Source organism: Ascaphus truei, chromosome 4, assembly GCF_040206685.1.
Source record: "Ascaphus truei isolate aAscTru1 chromosome 4, aAscTru1.hap1, whole genome shotgun sequence".
Classification (NCBI taxonomy): domain Eukaryota; kingdom Metazoa; phylum Chordata; class Amphibia; order Anura; family Ascaphidae; genus Ascaphus; species Ascaphus truei.
In genome coordinates this window covers 389427279-389443727 of record NC_134486.1, presented here as the reverse complement: position 1 = coordinate 389443727, position 16449 = coordinate 389427279, and the positions used below count along the sequence as shown (strand labels likewise).

The 16449-nt window shown below is 41.7% G+C and overlaps 1 protein-coding gene across 5 annotated transcripts in view; it reads right to left on the bottom strand.

Annotated features, from left to right (window-relative positions):
• Nucleotides 1–421: 421 nt before the first annotated feature.
• SUPT3H (SPT3 homolog, SAGA and STAGA complex component) overlaps nt 422–16449 on the bottom strand; it is a 577858-nt gene continuing 561830 nt past the window's right edge. For all 5 annotated transcript variants that reach the window (XM_075598554.1, XM_075598553.1, XM_075598552.1 and 2 more), the window contains one exon: nt 422–1083. In XM_075598554.1, coding sequence (XP_075454669.1) covers nt 1042–1083 — 42 coding nt within the window. In that variant the 3' untranslated portion in view covers nt 422–1041. The remainder of the gene's footprint in view (nt 1084–16449) is intronic.

Here is a 16449-nt window from a genome sequence, read left to right as displayed (position 1 = left end):
TCTGTCATGCATTTCCATGATCAGCAGGATTCTTGTAAAAGCCCATGTGTCGGAGGCACCTGGTGACCCCCGCTGCGTTTTGAAGGTGCACTCTGCCTTTCCAAACGTTTGCCACGCGGGTGGATCATCGGCATCCCGTGAATCTGACAGAATTAGCCTCCCACACAACGCTGCCATATATTCTTATTCTATTTGTGTCACTTATAGTAGCCAAAAAAAATGGGGGGAAATAATTATTTCAAGATCATTTCAATAAATAAAAGACACACACAAGAGATGAACTACCACAGTAATTCCTTGGGCTCCACTAGCATCTTCCCATTTGCCTATGTGGACCCAATAAAAAAATAAATTAAAAAAACTTCAGTTTAGTTACAATATAGTAATCGGAATTAAACACAGATTTTTGTATTTATTTATTAATTAAATATGGTAAATAACAGCCATATTTTCAGTCACATATTTATTTGCGATGAACAACAAAAGCTCAGACTGGAAGTACATTTATGAAACTGAAACATTAGCATTAATTAGATAATTGGAAATATCAGCATTAATAGAAGGAAAAAAGAAACGTACATAGAATAAAGAAATACTTCTTTTTGTTTACACAATGGGCAGAAAATAAAATAGCCTCGCGTCACTTCCCTTGATCCCCCATCCTGCCTCTGAAAACATTACTCGTTCAAAAAACGACTCCACCTAAAATAAGAAATGACTGTGTGTACGTTGGATCTGTGGGCTGATGGCAGCCAACCCATTGCCAATGTCAAAAATTGTGCGATGTGCATTCTTCCCCCCACCTACACACCATCCCAAACATCCTGCCATTAATTAACTAAATGTTCCAGCTAGTAAACAAGAACAACGATTGAGGGGGCTGGAAAATGAGACATGCAGTCAGTCTACAGTCACAACAAGCCGTCCCACTCACTGGCGTGTAGGGAGCCGGCTTTAACTTTCCTCTCTCTTCCCGGAGGAAGAGAGAGAGATCACCTTAATATAACCCTCTCTCTTCCGGTTCCTTCTGCAACGTCCACATTAGCAGGCTAAAAAAGGCATGCCGGTCCTGCGGTAAGCACTCTGTGAATAGAAGAGAGAGAATCTGTAATGTATTAGCACGTCAGCTGTAACACGGGGACAAGGCAGAGTAAGGACAGCGCGGGCTCTCTTCCTGTTTTGTACATTATGCTGGCTGCGTGCTTACTCCTAACATGTCCAATATGGGAGAGCAGCCACTTGCTCTATTTAAAAGAAAAGGAATCAATGCGGTTAGCAAGTGGTTTGTAGTTTTATTTCAGGGGAATATTAAAGAACCTTTTGTTAATTGGCTACTATATTATAATAATAGTTTATTCTTGTATAGTGCTGGCAGTGTATGCAGCGCTGTACATAGAATTGTTGCCGCCACGGGTCCCTGCCCATAGAGCTTACAATCTATGTTTTTGGTGCCTGAGGCACAGGGAGATAAAGTGACTTGCCCAAGGTCACAAGGAGCCGACACCAGGAATTGAACCAGGCTCCCCTGCTTCATACTCAGTGTCTCAGCGCCTTTACTCTCTGCCATCCCTTTAGCCTGTATGATTAGGAGGACGGATTAGCAGAAGGGTAAATACACTATTTGTGATGCGACCGCTGTCGGAATTGTCATTTGCGACACTTGCCAACATAGTTATCTCCCTGCGTCTTAGAAACAAGACAGTAAGGGATCTACGGTATGCATCAATGCAAAAGTGGTATATTCCAAGTATAAATGAAAATAATCCTATTGCTTTCAAAGTTTTTTTTTTTTTTTTCATTTCTTTGATACATCTGGAACCGTTTTTTGCCCCCGAATTGCACCACTTTTTCCTTGATACATAGAACCCTAAAAACATTAAGTTTTTGTGTGTAGGGATTTAATGTGGCTATATACAGTATGAATTAGAAGTTATACTATATGTCAGAGAACTTTAGAATGGGAGAACATATTACTATAAGAGGCTCACATTCTTGTACCAGGCAGTACCAGGTTAACTGTATTGCATAGGGTGTAATATTAGCAGGGCTGGAAACATGTACAGATGTAGCCAAGCTTACTGTCTCCGGAGGGTCCCATACGGAAAAATTCTCCCCCCTCCCACGGCGTGATTGCGGCAGACACTGTCTCTGGCGCGCAGATTTTTTGCTGCCTTGACCACGGCACTGGAGACGGTGAGTCTTACTACGTGTATCCTGCCTGCACCGGTACAGTGCAGGAAGCCACTAGTCCGTCTTGCATAGCACTATGCAAGGCTTTATAGGGTGCAACTTCAGGAAGCAGAGCAGTGATTATCAGCTCTGCTTCTGAAGACATCCTGCAGCAGCCACGTCCCTCCCTCCGAGCTAATTCTACAATAGTCCTGGATGAGTAGACAAGTGGATTTTTACAGCCTGAATATTAGAATATGTGTATATGTACATAGTGTGTGTGTGTGTGTGTGTGTGTGTGTGTGTGTGTGTGTGTGTGTGTGTGTGTGTGTGTGTGTGTGTGTGTGTGTGTGTGTACACACACACACACACGTAATTCTAATTAGTTAATACAGTTATCCAGAGAGCAGCTAAAAAGTCTTTATTCGGAATGTAGAACTAGACCATTAGAAAAGTCAACAAAATTCAAACTGACATTAAGTATCCACTTACTGTACATTTCTCCCCCCCCCCCCACAAGTATCAAGAGACCGTAAAATAAAATCTTACGTTTCTGCCAGAAAAACAAAGGCAGGAATTTTTATTAATTGTAGGTTATGTCGGTGTGTTTCACCCTCACATTTAATTCCCAATTTAATTTGAAGAGAAATCGTTTCATTCTTTATATTTGATGTGGGACCAGCCCCCGGGGACAGAGATGAATACAAAGAATGATATTAAAACTGCATGGGGCAGGCACCGTCGTATTCTGCATGTGGAAAGAAAGAGCCAAGGGATCAAAGGGGATTTGAGGTTTCATAGCAGGTAGGCAAATGGGCAGACTAGGTGGGCCAAAGTGCTCCTTATTTAGCAGCAGTTTCTATGTTACTAAGATTTAAAAATAATAATAATAATAAATCACCTAGATTGACTCGTTTTCAATATGCGTGGATTTACTTTTCTTTTTTTTTTACTCCTATTCAGCATATCTGTATTCACTAGCAAATGAATCTCGTACATCTACCTACAGCCACCAAACTTATTGATCCAGCAGACGAGATAGATGTCTGCTCAGCCATGTTAACCCTTTGTCTGTTTGGCTGATATGGCGGGTTATTCAGTTTGTGTAATGTGTATTATGGGCGTTATGTTGGGCAACATGTCACAAATGCACATGTGCTGATTAGACTTTTTTCTAATGCGCGTGTGCACTCTTTAATGCGTCCCCACGCTATGATCATCCACGTTCATACAGGTAACGTAACGATAGTGGTTTTGCTAGCGGACGTCATTGTTGCATCTCACTGGCTTTGAGGATACCAGTTAAGCGGAAGAAAAATAATGCCCGTTCCTGATTTCAGTAATGATCGTTATTAGTGCAAAAGTGATGGACTTCTGTGCATCTAACCCTCAGGAGGCTACGTGTAAAGCGTCACTATAAGTGAGTTTGTTGTAAAACAGACGCATAGAGGAATACCTTGCAGTGCATCTCTGTGCACCAATATATAAAGCCAATCTGTGTGTGTGTGTGTGTGGGGGTGGGGGGAGGGGGTGAGGGTGAGGGTGTTTGTGGTGTGTCCGGCAACTTCTTTTTCACAAAGAAAAATGACGCTAGGGGTGAAGTATGGATGTTATCTGTGGTGCACACGTGTAAATGATATGTAATATTAAACCTTATTTACGTGCCCCTTTTTTGCACCATAAATGCGTCAAAATTGTACGTCAAGTTTTTTCTTGGCGTAAAAGACAAATGTAAGTACAGGTGTTGCCGACGAGTATTCTAAAACTTGCCTTGGAAAATCTGGGGCTATCACCAACAAGACCCAGGTACATGCTGGGTACATGCTGGGTACATGCTGGGTACATGCTGCAACATTTCAGTGACATTTCTGCAGAGACTAATGGCCCATCGGATTAACACAGCAGGGGTCCCTGGCAGTCCCATTCAGTTTGAATAGGACTGCCAGGGACCCCCGCTGTTAATCCGATGGGCCATTAGTCTGTCTGCAGAAATGTCACTGATATGTTGCAACATGTACCCAGCATGTACCCTGCATGTACCCAGCATGTACCCAGCATGTACCCAGCATGTACCTGGGTCTTGTTGGTGATTGCCCCGGATTTGTTTTAGAACACTCGTCGGCACTACAGTAGAAGCAAACAGCTCTTGATGTGTTCATATGTATGAACAGGACGCGCACCACACAAAGAGTAAGAAAACGTGCGCAAAGACAAGAACATGAATAATGATACGACAACATATGCCACGAAGGATTTTACGTGAGAATTAATATTTTTCGCAATGTTCTTTTCCCATATTATTCATAGTCCTCTTAGTGATCTGGTTACTAAAGTCTCCAGACTGCAAAACCTGTGCAAAAAACAGCACAGGATTTATCAAAGAAAAGGAACTGTGGTTTTTCGTTGAATAAGTCTCGTGCAATTTCTTTGCATTGGACTTGTGGCGAGGAGGCTTTAGTACATAACCCCCATTGTGTGTTTGTGCAACAGTGACACAATCACCATTTTATTAAGATATGTTGAACATAAAAAATAAAAGGCCCAGCGTGCAGGGAGTTACTGTTCTTAGTGAGGTTCTGTACCATTCCTCTGTTTAAAGCAGGAAATCTTAGATGTTTTTTTTTTAATAAATCAGTCCTGAAGTATTAGATAATATTTATTGCAATTTTTTTTTAATTATTGTTCAACTCTTAATGCCTTTCATTTCTATAGCAGGTTAAAGCCCACCACCCAAGCAGTGTAAGGTTTTTGCAACACTTCCCTGTTTGGGATAATTTGTTGCCAATAGTCTCAGCAGTTTGAGCTGTAAACTGTAACAATAGGCAATGTTACCTTAATAATATAAGGATACATTGTAGCTGCTGAGTTACACTGACTGAAGCAGCCATTATGTTACTCACACAATCAGGATTTTTATAGATTTATAACAGGAGCACCAAACGATTTCCGTCTTAGGTAAGAATGTAGAATTATACATTGCCACATGCTTAACATGTAAAAATAAGGGGGGGAAACACAAAAAAATGAGGGAATGCAGTATTGCTTTAATATTTGACATAAAGTGGAGATTAAGTCTGGCTAGCATCCTTCTCAGATCACTCAGCATGTTCCTGCATCACACAGGAGACTCCCTTAAGTAAAAAGACATTACCTGTTGTCTGTTTTTTTTTCCCTTCTAATAAATGCAGCAGTTTTTTGTACATTTATAGCAATGCAATTATTTAAGCCAGGGGTGCGCAAGGTTTTTTTTGGGGGTGGGGGGAGGGGGGCGGCGGTTGCAGAGGCCCCGCGCTCTTCCCCAAAGCATTTAAATGAAATGTCGGGGACCGTGCGAGGCCTCTGTAACTTACTTACTGCGATTCAGCCGTCTTTGGGCAACGAGGCACGGGGGTCACGTGACCTCACATGACCCCGGAACAACGGTAAGGGGCGGCGCGAGCACTGGGGGAGAGCAGGCAGGGGGGGGGGGGCGCAGCACCTGAAGTTTGCCCACCCCTGATCGAAGCTGTCAATTGATCTGTGAACAGTCTGCTTTCCAGGTTTCACAGCATGGCTGCCTATTTCAGAAGAGGAAGTGCAGCGGCTTCCTAAATAGTTGCCGAGGAAGCTTAATATATTAAAAATCATTAAAAAGGGCATAAAGAGTGAAACACTTTTTTATTAAATGCAGTATTATCTAATACTACACAACTGATTTTGTTAAATGAACCACAAAGGATTTTTAATGTAATGATACTTAAGAAGATTTGAGAGCAAGAGATAAAGCACCAATAATGTGGAGGGAAGCAGTAAGAAGATGCTCAGGGTAGCATATTGTATTGATGTCTTCTTAAACTCCTCATATTGATATCGTGGCAAGTTGGAGGTACCTACAGCTGCGAGCTCCACAATCTGGCATTTTAGAAGCTGTATATGTAACCAGGGACTGTTATTGGGTACTAAAATGCTAAAGATTGTATTGAAACACATATGGCGTATTAAATAGTAGCTGAATAGGTAGCACTGCTGCTTTAAAAAAAAAAATTATAAAAAAAACCCCACAGATTTTCAAGCTTTCATAATGTGATAATTTTAGAGGAAAAGTTCCTGGCAAGAGTAGGTGTTCTAAATCTCATGAGCAGTAAAAATAAATCAGGGCAGGGAACATGTTAGAACCTGTGAGATTTCCACATGTACACCTACCTCTGGTAATAGCACAATTTACAGCTCATATTGGAAACGTGTTTAATTTGATATCCCACCAGTGGCCTGTGCTAACTTCTACCCTATCTGTTGGCCAAAAAACATTACCAAACAAAAAGGTGCGACCACCCAACCAGAATGTAAACTTTCTTTTTATATGCAAGTCTAGCTTTATTCAACCGAGTATTAACTGGAGAGGAGTATTGAATATCAGGTTAAAATGTTGCCATTGGGAGTAATTGAACACCAGATTAAGTAAAGGTGCTAAAATAATTCTAGGCATACATTACAGACTGTAATATAAAGTAGAATGTAAAACGCAGGATATACAACAGTTTGAAACATTATTGGCAGTCGCTGTTCCAGTGAAGTCAATGTCAATGACTTAATATAATCAGAATGACATATGGGCGGCCCTCGCTTAAACCCAAAAGCCACTTGTGCCCTTTTTGCAGCCCCACAAGGCAAAACCCTACATAAAATTACCAGCATCCTATAGAAACATTTTAAAAAGATCAATGAAACATCAACAGCCTCATTAATTCAGTGTCTGTTTCGTGCTCTCCAACGCCGTAGAAGTAAATGGTTTAGTGAAGAGAGGGAATATTTTTTTGTACGAGAAGGTATTACACAACATTTTCCACGTGTTGAAGGGGTCAGAAGTTGAACCTTCAGTGGAAATGGGTTTCTCGCCTTTGTGTTGCCTTCTAGTTCGACCTACAGGTATGCCGTGCTGGGGTAGCCCACAATGCATTATCTTGGCAGTGGTTACATGCACCTGAAGGAACGTCTTGTGAGATATTGAAAGCTCAGCTATATTTATACCTGTGTAGAATAAAAGTAGCACAACGAGCAGTTTACCTGCGCTGCAGATGCTAAACTAAAGGTAATAATGTTTTGTTGCCCCCTTAAGCACTAAAGAGATTACATGTACAGTACAGTCCCCTCTACATGGATTTTCTTTTCCCCAATTGATAAATTAGACGATCCTCCCCCCAAGTCTATGAAACATCCTTACAGAAATACTGTATATTGTAATTGGAGCTTGAGTACATCAGGTTTTATGCAGTAGAAAGCACTAATACATTTAACACCGCAGTCCATCATACATTCCTTCTTCATACCTGAACTCAGGGGTCCACAGAGCTGGACCGCCAGCTCCTTATCCTGGAAGACCCCTTCCCCCTGATTATTGAGCCATTCACAGGGGAAGAGCTGGTGGCAACTGTGAGCTACAGACATTGGCAGCAAATTAGTGTCACAGTGACATGTCCCTCACTTATTAGCTCTATGGAAATGTTGTTGTATATGGCACCTTGGTTTCTTCTGAAACATGGGAACCTCGTGATTCACGTTTTGTGTAGTCATGTTGATTTAACTTTTTTCAAACAGACCCAAAATAAGTTATGGGGAGTAAAGATGTGACACAAACCGTACTGGGAACAGCAAATACAAATACCACTTGTGAGTACATTTATTTGCATGTCTCAGTCAGGTCTGCAATCCTACCTATCGCCATTATCGCTTAGCAAGCAATGCTTCCACTGCAGCCAGGGCCGACCTTACGGTAAGACAGCCGTCTGGGGTCCCGCACCGCCAGAGGCCCCACGCTCCCTTCCTCTCCGGCCGGCCCTGCTGACTGCACCCAGGGATTCTGGGTAATGACATGCAAATGAGCACACTGTGTTCAATTTGATCAAACAGAGTACCAGTCTTGGATTCAAAGTAGGTATATTATCAAGTGAAAACCCGAATACATAATATTAATAGTGAAATTGCAGCGGGGAGACATTAAAACGTGTTACCTTCCTCTATTGGGCTAAAAGTAGGAACACGTTGCTGATCCCCCCCCCCAGTATTGAAGGAGTTAAACTAAAAGTCGGATTGCATTGGATGAGTTAAACACCAGATGCAGCAGACGTTACTGCACTCTTTAACGCGAGCCATGGCGTTAACGCCAGTGTCATATTTGATGCAGCGGTAACATGCGCTGTGGAAAACAACGTGGAAAACAATGTGCATTACAATGTTCTTTTCGTGTCTTATTCTGCGTCAACGTGGGCGATAAAGTCTGCCACGTCTGTAAATATAGCCACCCATTCCTGCCCCTTGGAATTGAATGGGTTAACCATATTGGTAGTTATTTAGCTCAACAGTCTATCATTAAATTATTTCCTAAAAGCTTCTAAGGTTATAATGGGGCTGCTTTGGAAGCTATTATAGGCTTTAAAAACTTTTTAAAAGCAGTTACAAATCTCCCTAAGCACAACTTTGTTTTCTTTTGTGGAGGGGGGATAAAAAAAAAAAAAAAAAAAAAGTTTCCAAAAAATCTAAACTGGTGAGAAAGGAAATCACTTTATTCTCCCTCCTTGGAAACAGCGGGGATAAAAGCTTCAGTTCTATCGGAATTACAGCAGTGTGCTTACAGCACCAGCGCCAACCTGGTAGCCAGAAATATTGAGGGACACCGAGTACTTTTATTTGCTGTGCTGCTCGCCAGCCTAAAGTTAAACCGTTTCATTTGGGACTTTTAAAGTTTGGGGTCCCAAAAAAAATAGAAGAAGAACTTGCTACATCAGTGTAATTGGCTTCATTACTTTAAGGGTGATTGACTCTGGCCAATGGCCTGTCTTACTTATTTGTCTCCTGTCACAAAATGACTATCTATTGCTTTTCATTGAGAACGCTGCTGGCAAGCGTACAGTAGCAGCTCCTTGTGTGTATCTGTTTCACGGATGATGGTTTAATAATGACTTCGAAAACAAAGAGAGAGTGAAGCTATTGTACCGCGCCGTGGTATATGTCAGCATTTTACAAAGAAATGATCGTGATCATAATTTAAGCTAACAATGTATCTGGACTGGCAAACGGTCTCATCGCCAAAAGCTATTAGATAATGTGTTGGAAAAAACCTGCCAAAGCTTTTGTTGTCCATGGTAAGTACCAGTTAAAAAAAAAAAATGATTTGAAAATACTTACACCATGTAGTTATCTACATGCAACCAATTAAAACCCTAATTTATTGACATTGACAATTACATTGTTCAGTGGCTATTTACAGTACTTGTCCCTGGTTTGCCAAAACAAATTGATGTGTATCCCCTTAAAGCTACAATCCTGCTTTCTGTTTTATCTTTCTTTAAGCCAGGGGTCTCAAACTCAGTCCTCAAGAGCCACCAGCAGGCCAGCTTTTATGGATATCCCTGCTTCAGCACAGGTGGCTCAGTCATAGAGCCACCAGCAGGCCAGCTTTTATGGATAACCCTGCTTCAGCACAAGTGACTCAATCAGTGGTGCAGTCAACTGCGCCCCTGATTGAGTCACCTGTGCTGAAGCAGTGATATTGGTGGCTTGTTGATGGCCCTTGTTGGTGGCCCCTGAGGACTGGCTGGCTTGTTGGTAGCCCTTGAGGACTGAGTTTGAGACCCCTGTTTTAAGCAATCTTTCCCGGCACCCCAACGTCATGAATTTGTGCGTTTGTTCGTATTTGTGTGTTACTCTGTTCATGTAATTATCACATCTCTGCACCCCAATATACCGCACTGCCAAATAGGTTGGCGCTTTACAAATAAACGATAATAACAATAATAACAACAACAAATAATGCACAACAGTGCATTAATGATATTGTGGCCCGTATGTTCACTGGTTATTCCGATGCAGACCCGAAAGCCGCTATTGACCATAAAATATCCTTTAAACAATCTCTTGGGCGCCAAGGCTTGATATGAATTTGCCATTGTACAGCTCATGTGCAAGTCAATATTGAGGCTGGGAGGATTCGAAGCCTCAAATTCATGGAGGAAGAGCTGGAGATCCTAATCAATGGAGTGGATGACGACCACTCAAATTGTTAAGGTCTCTCTGTTCCCGCGCCAGCACCGTGGAGAAGCAGCCGATTTGGGGGCAGAATCCTCACCCAGATTAATGCCCTGGGGAATGTGGTGAGATCTGTGGGTATGTTCAAAAAGTGCTCAGCAGACAGCAAGCGCACGGTCAAACACATTGACTATGCTGCTCAGGCGAGGAAGACAGACGGGGGACCATTGGGCCTGTTGCATCTCACCCCTATTGAGGTGCATCTGAGCTACATGATTGCCACCTCCCATGTAGTGGGGCTGATGGACACAGAGGATGTACAGTAGATCTGGTAAGTGAAAATACATACAGTACATATGTAATATACTACATATCAATCTCATGCATGTCACAACCTTTAACATCAGAACACTGTCTTATTTGCAGTGCACTCACAAATACAGCTGAGGTGTATGTGACATGCTTACATGTGTGCCCCCATAAGATTAGAAAACACTGCCATGCCACATTGCACCAATGTACAGTATAGATCAGTATAAAGTTATCCTTTGCCTATTTGAGAACCGTAGAGATGTGTAAAACCTGATTATTCATCTTATGAAAGATATCTAAACACCCACTGTACCCTGCACTTATCTCCTAAGATTCAACATCAGCAACCTGCTACTAATCTTAAGGTTCACTGAAGAATCTTGTTGCTCTTCCTTCTGCAAGCGATAAACTCACTGCTTTAGCTATTGATCCATGTCCCTCAAATCATGTTCCTGTCTAAATACATTTCAGACTTCTGATGATTACCATTGCAATCATATTAGAAATAGTCACTTTAAAAATACTTCACATACCGGTGCGCACAGGTAGGGTGACCAGACATCCTGTTTTTTTGGACTTTGTCCTGGGTCCCCGACTTTAAAAAAAAATGTCCAGGTTTTAATTAGCACTTGCCGGCCAATCGTGCATGCGAACGAGCTGCGGGCAAGTGCGGTTGCGCATGCGCAACTGGAAAGTGCCAATTGCGCATGCACACGAACGGCTGGCAAGTGCCAATTGCACATGCGCATCTGGCAAGCACCCATTGCGAATACCTTGCCTGGCAAGTTGCCAGCAGCTCGTGCGCATGCGCAATGGACGGTTGCCGTTTGCGCATGTGCGAAATTCATCCCCAGAAAGATATGGTATAGAAGAGGCCCATGTCATTGGCGTGTGTGGTGGTGACTGGCAAACACCGATCGCACATGTGCAGCACGCAAGCGCCCATTGCACATGTGTGGCTGGCAAGTTGCCAGCGGCTCATGCGCATGCACGATGGGCGCTTGCCGTTCATGCATGTGCGTTTGGCCATGCCATTCACGCAACACGCAAAATTCGTCCCGGTTTGTTCTGGGAAATTATGGTCACCCTATGCACAGGACATACTTGAAAATGAGAGGTCATCCGAATTGTAATTGCTCCACAAGAGTGATAAACTGTAGCATGTCTCACCTCTCATTCATGAGCCTGGGAATAAAGGCCTTCTAAAGCTTAGCACCAGTTTGTGGATCAGAGCCTCTGTTTTGTTTATTTTTTTTTGTCTTGCTAAAATATTCTTTAAATAAAGAGATATTTTAAAAATGGCTGTTTTAGCCAAACCATATCTTTCCAAATGCACTTGTATGTACCCATGTTCGGTATCGCTGTATTCTATAATAATATGTCGGGTTTTTTCAGGACCATCGAGCAGCCTTGCCCGAAGCTGCAGAGTCCATGGGGGAAGAGCAGGAGGGGGAGACAGTGAACCTCACCCTATTTGGTTACTCAAGAGGAGTTAAATGTTCCATGTTCCAGCCATGAGCACCGCAGGTTCATTCAAGGTCTGGCGAGAGAGTGGAAAAGAGATCACGCGCTGCTGGAGGGGACCCTCAACAGCTATAAAGACACAGTGGTACCAAAGCTCCTTTTTGAAGAACAGGCCTGAAACACGTTCAGTACAACTTGAGCTCCCACAGTATGCCGGCACCATCATAAGCCAACATACTGTACCCAGGTGGCTACTACGCCACTGATACTGACTCACACCCGCGCAGCGCTAATTGAGAATTGTGTGGTATATGTGTGCAGTGTGTAGTGATCCTCTGCTGAGGATCAGTGTGCCTGAGTTTAAGACGTGTATAATAAACTAAGTGAATTACCCATACTGTGTTTGTATTATCCCTGCCGTCTGACCATAGACCACGTGTGGCCTAGTAAGTAACAAGGGACTCAGGCCCCAGCCTCAGCGATAATTGTAAGTCCGGGAGCTCAAAGTAGAGGGGTTACAAATAATAATTTTGCGGACCTCTGAGGATTTACTCCTTCGTGTGTACAGCACACTTTATTCCATGTTTTGCAGCATCCTATGATTCTGCAAATGTACAAGGTAGTGGGTTTACAAGTAATCGCACATAACATTACATTTGCAAACTATTATCATATTTGGTTGTCCTAATATATTCCTTTACTATTGTTTTTATTTTACATTTTTTTTTTTTTATTAATTTCCTGTTGCATTTGAAACATTTTATTTCCTTAGTTACACAGTGGTATGATTTAAGTAACCAGACAAATGTATATTCTGTAGGTATAGAACGGACATAAATAATACACACAGAAAAACATGTTTGATAAGCGTCACAACTTGTCTATTTCGTTGATGTACTTGTCTACAGTATATTATCAAGTGTTAGTTCACATCGATTTCATTCAGAAGTTAGCAGATTGAAAAATGGGAGCTTTAAATGATTGTGAATATGCACTGACATTTATTTCATTCACATGAGATTATCAATGAGATGTTTTAAATTGTAACTAAGGTTGAACTACAGTATTATCATCGTCTTAGGTTTGCAAGCTATTTGAAAAGACTTTGAAATGTACACCAAGGCTGTTAGAACATGGGAAGTGTCATTGTTTCCAGGTGAAACGAACATTGCAAGCTGTGCATAATGCAGTCTTCATTTCTTCCCCATTCATTTAAAAGCATTGAACTGCTGAACTGTCTCCATCAACAACCTCATGTACAAAGCACCTTACAACTTCACTTCCCAACTTGGAATACACAATACATTTAATTCAATATTCAGCACTGCCCAGCAACCAAAGCCCATATTAAACAAAATACATGCAAATGAGCACACAATGTGTCACCTTTTGCCTGGAATATCCATTCACATGGAGACCATTTAAGCTGACGCATCGCCAATTCACACAGCTTTTAAGCACAGCATGGGACTAGCAAAGCAAGTCAAACCACTCACAGACATGTTTCAACCTTGATGAGTATCATCAGTGTGAGGTTGGTTTATATTTGCTTTGCAATATTTCTAGGCTGGATAGGTTTACCATATAATATTGCATATTATATATATATATATATATATATATATATATATATATATATATATATATATATATATATATATATATAATGCAATGTTGCTTCCTATTCGCTTCCATATTGCTCGCCCAGCCGGGGCTGCTACCTAAGCATTCTGCAATAAGACAGTGACAGTCATCAGTGCAATCATGCCAGGGCTGCAGCTCTCATGAATAGCATATTACAGACACTCTGCTCTGCATGGCAGGTGGAACAAAGGAGTTGGGTGTAAACAAAGATCAGGATTCGATGATCTTCCCAACATCACACAGAGTAAAGACTGGAATCAAACCCATAATCTTGCCCATTCAATGCCAGCTCCTCAACCACAACGGGGCCTACGTATGAACATATTTCTGTGCTGAATCAAAAATGTCTGTGCTACAAAATGTTTTGTACAGTATGTACTGTATGATACAATCTAACAGAAAACAGAATGGTGTATTTTTATTTATGTATAACTAGCATTATTAAATATAAATAATTAGTGTAATAATATGTATAATGGCCATACTGTGAAAATAATGAATTGTGGTAATCTATTTAATGACGGGCTGCGTCAAATACATTTTTAGGCTGATGCCTAGCAACTTAATTCTGCGCTAACAGTATTAAGAGTCTTCTTAGGGTTCACACCAAGTTAAAGTTGGCTAATGATTTTGATGCACTTTTAGTTGACTTGGTCACGCACAGAAATACTCTTTTTTTTTAGTACATGCCATTCACATCCTTGCATTAAGCGCAGTCCTTTTCTGTGTGCCAAAACAAATTAAATCATTTTTGCTGCTGATGGAGAAATGTGAGCTTAGTACATGTAAACGCAACTAAAATTGTTTGACGTGACAATTGTGCCCTCAAAAAGCCGATTGCAATGCTTAGTACATGGGCCCCCATGTTTTCTCTTTGAACTCGAAATCTTATGTAATCAAGACCAATTTTGTAACCACTAGGGACCTCTGCACCCAAACTCTTTAATCCCCAAAGCAAACACAGAGAAACAAATCAAACTGCTAACACATCGGTTAACCGGCACCCTATTCGGAGGTATGCATCTCAGGAAGCAGGGGGTCCCCGGAGCTGAGATTAATGGGGTTCAGCTCTGGAGACCCCCTACTTCAATCCTGTGTAAAAAAAAAATAATGTTTAAAAAAAAAGCACTTGGATTGCTTTTTTAAATCGGGTGGGATCACTCTGGTATTGTCCCTCTCCATCATGAGATGTAGGATGACTATGCAGACGGTATTGCCACTCCTTTGTATGTCTTGTGACCAATGATGTCACAATAAGGAGATAGAAGGGTATATATAGCTCCATCCAATGTTATAGTAACAAGTCCCTCGGAGTTCTGGCATAGGGCCTCACTGTGAGTCCTGTAAATATATTTAAGTGTATAGATATGGGGTGATCTGTCCCTGTTTATTCTTTTCAGTTAAGGAACGTGCCCTATATAGATAGCACCTATAGCAATGGCCTAAGATTTTTCTCATGCTGGAAGAGGAGGAAGCATGTTCTTAGCAAGAGTTATCCGAGGAGTAACTCTGGAGCATAATCAGATCGGCCCCACCGCAAGGTCCCTAGTGAACTCCCAATCCAATATGCATGGAAGAAGTATGCAGTACACAGTAATGGGATACTGATCACAGAGAGCGGGATCAGTAGAATGTATTCCGAACTAGGGCCCACTTGAGATGGGGCATCATTGACGCTATGCAGGAGATTTCCAATCTAAGCAATACTAAGGGAAACAAGCATAAGTACCTCCCCAATGTATGAGTGAGCTACCAGGGGCAAAAGCAGAGTAACTTTATGATTTGCTACCAGTTAATATTTGTAGTGTGAAGTCTGTCCTTGTATGGCGAGTCTTATAAACGGATATTGAATAAAGAACTTTTTGTACTATAAACGTTCCTGGCGCCCATCCTGGCACCCATCCTTTTTCTATCTGCAAATCCACACCCAGCCTGCACCAACCCACCACAGGTATGAGAGACTGAGCACTGTCATGTATACAGTCAGTTTGATGTAAACTCTATTAGAGTCGGGCAAAGAGGGCTACACATAGAAATGAAGGGGGGAAAGACAATGCAAAAGTTTCAATGGGATTATTGCCTGCTCAGCAGTTAGAATTACTTCCTTTCCATGCAAGCAACACATAATGAAAATTGCTAAGATGATTTGGTACAGTATGTAACATTACAACACAGATGGAGTTAAAAGAGCAATTACACAAACAAATTAAAAAAGAACCGTAGGTGGCAAGCAGGGGGTTTCTAGAGCCGAAATTAACATCAGATCTGGAGACCCCTCATTTCCCAACAAGAACCAATACAAATACCTAAGCGGAAACCTTTCAGCTCCCCTAAAGAAGTACATAGCCACCATAAAACAGCTCCCATAAAGAAGTACACAGCCACCATAAACAGCTCCCCTAAAGAAGTACATAGCCACCATAAAACAGCTCCCCTAAAGAAGTACATAGCCACCATAAAACAGCTCCCGTAAAGAAGTACATAGCCACCATAAAACAGCTCCCCTAAAGAAGTGCATAGCCACCATAAAACAGCTCCCCTAAAGAAGTGCATAACCACCATAAACAGCTCCATTAAAGAAGTACATACTGCAGCCACCATAAACAGCTCCCCTAAAGAAGTACATAACCACCATAAACAGCTCCCCTAAAGAAGTGCATAGCCACCATAAACAGGTCCCCTAAAGAAGTACATAACCACCATAAACAGCTCCCCTAAAGTACATAGTCACCATAAACAGCTCCCCTAAAGTACATAGTCACCATAAACAGCTCCCCTAAAGAAGTACATAACCACCATAAACAGCTCCATTAAAGAAGTACATACAGTACTGCAGCCACCATAAACAGCTCCAGTCCT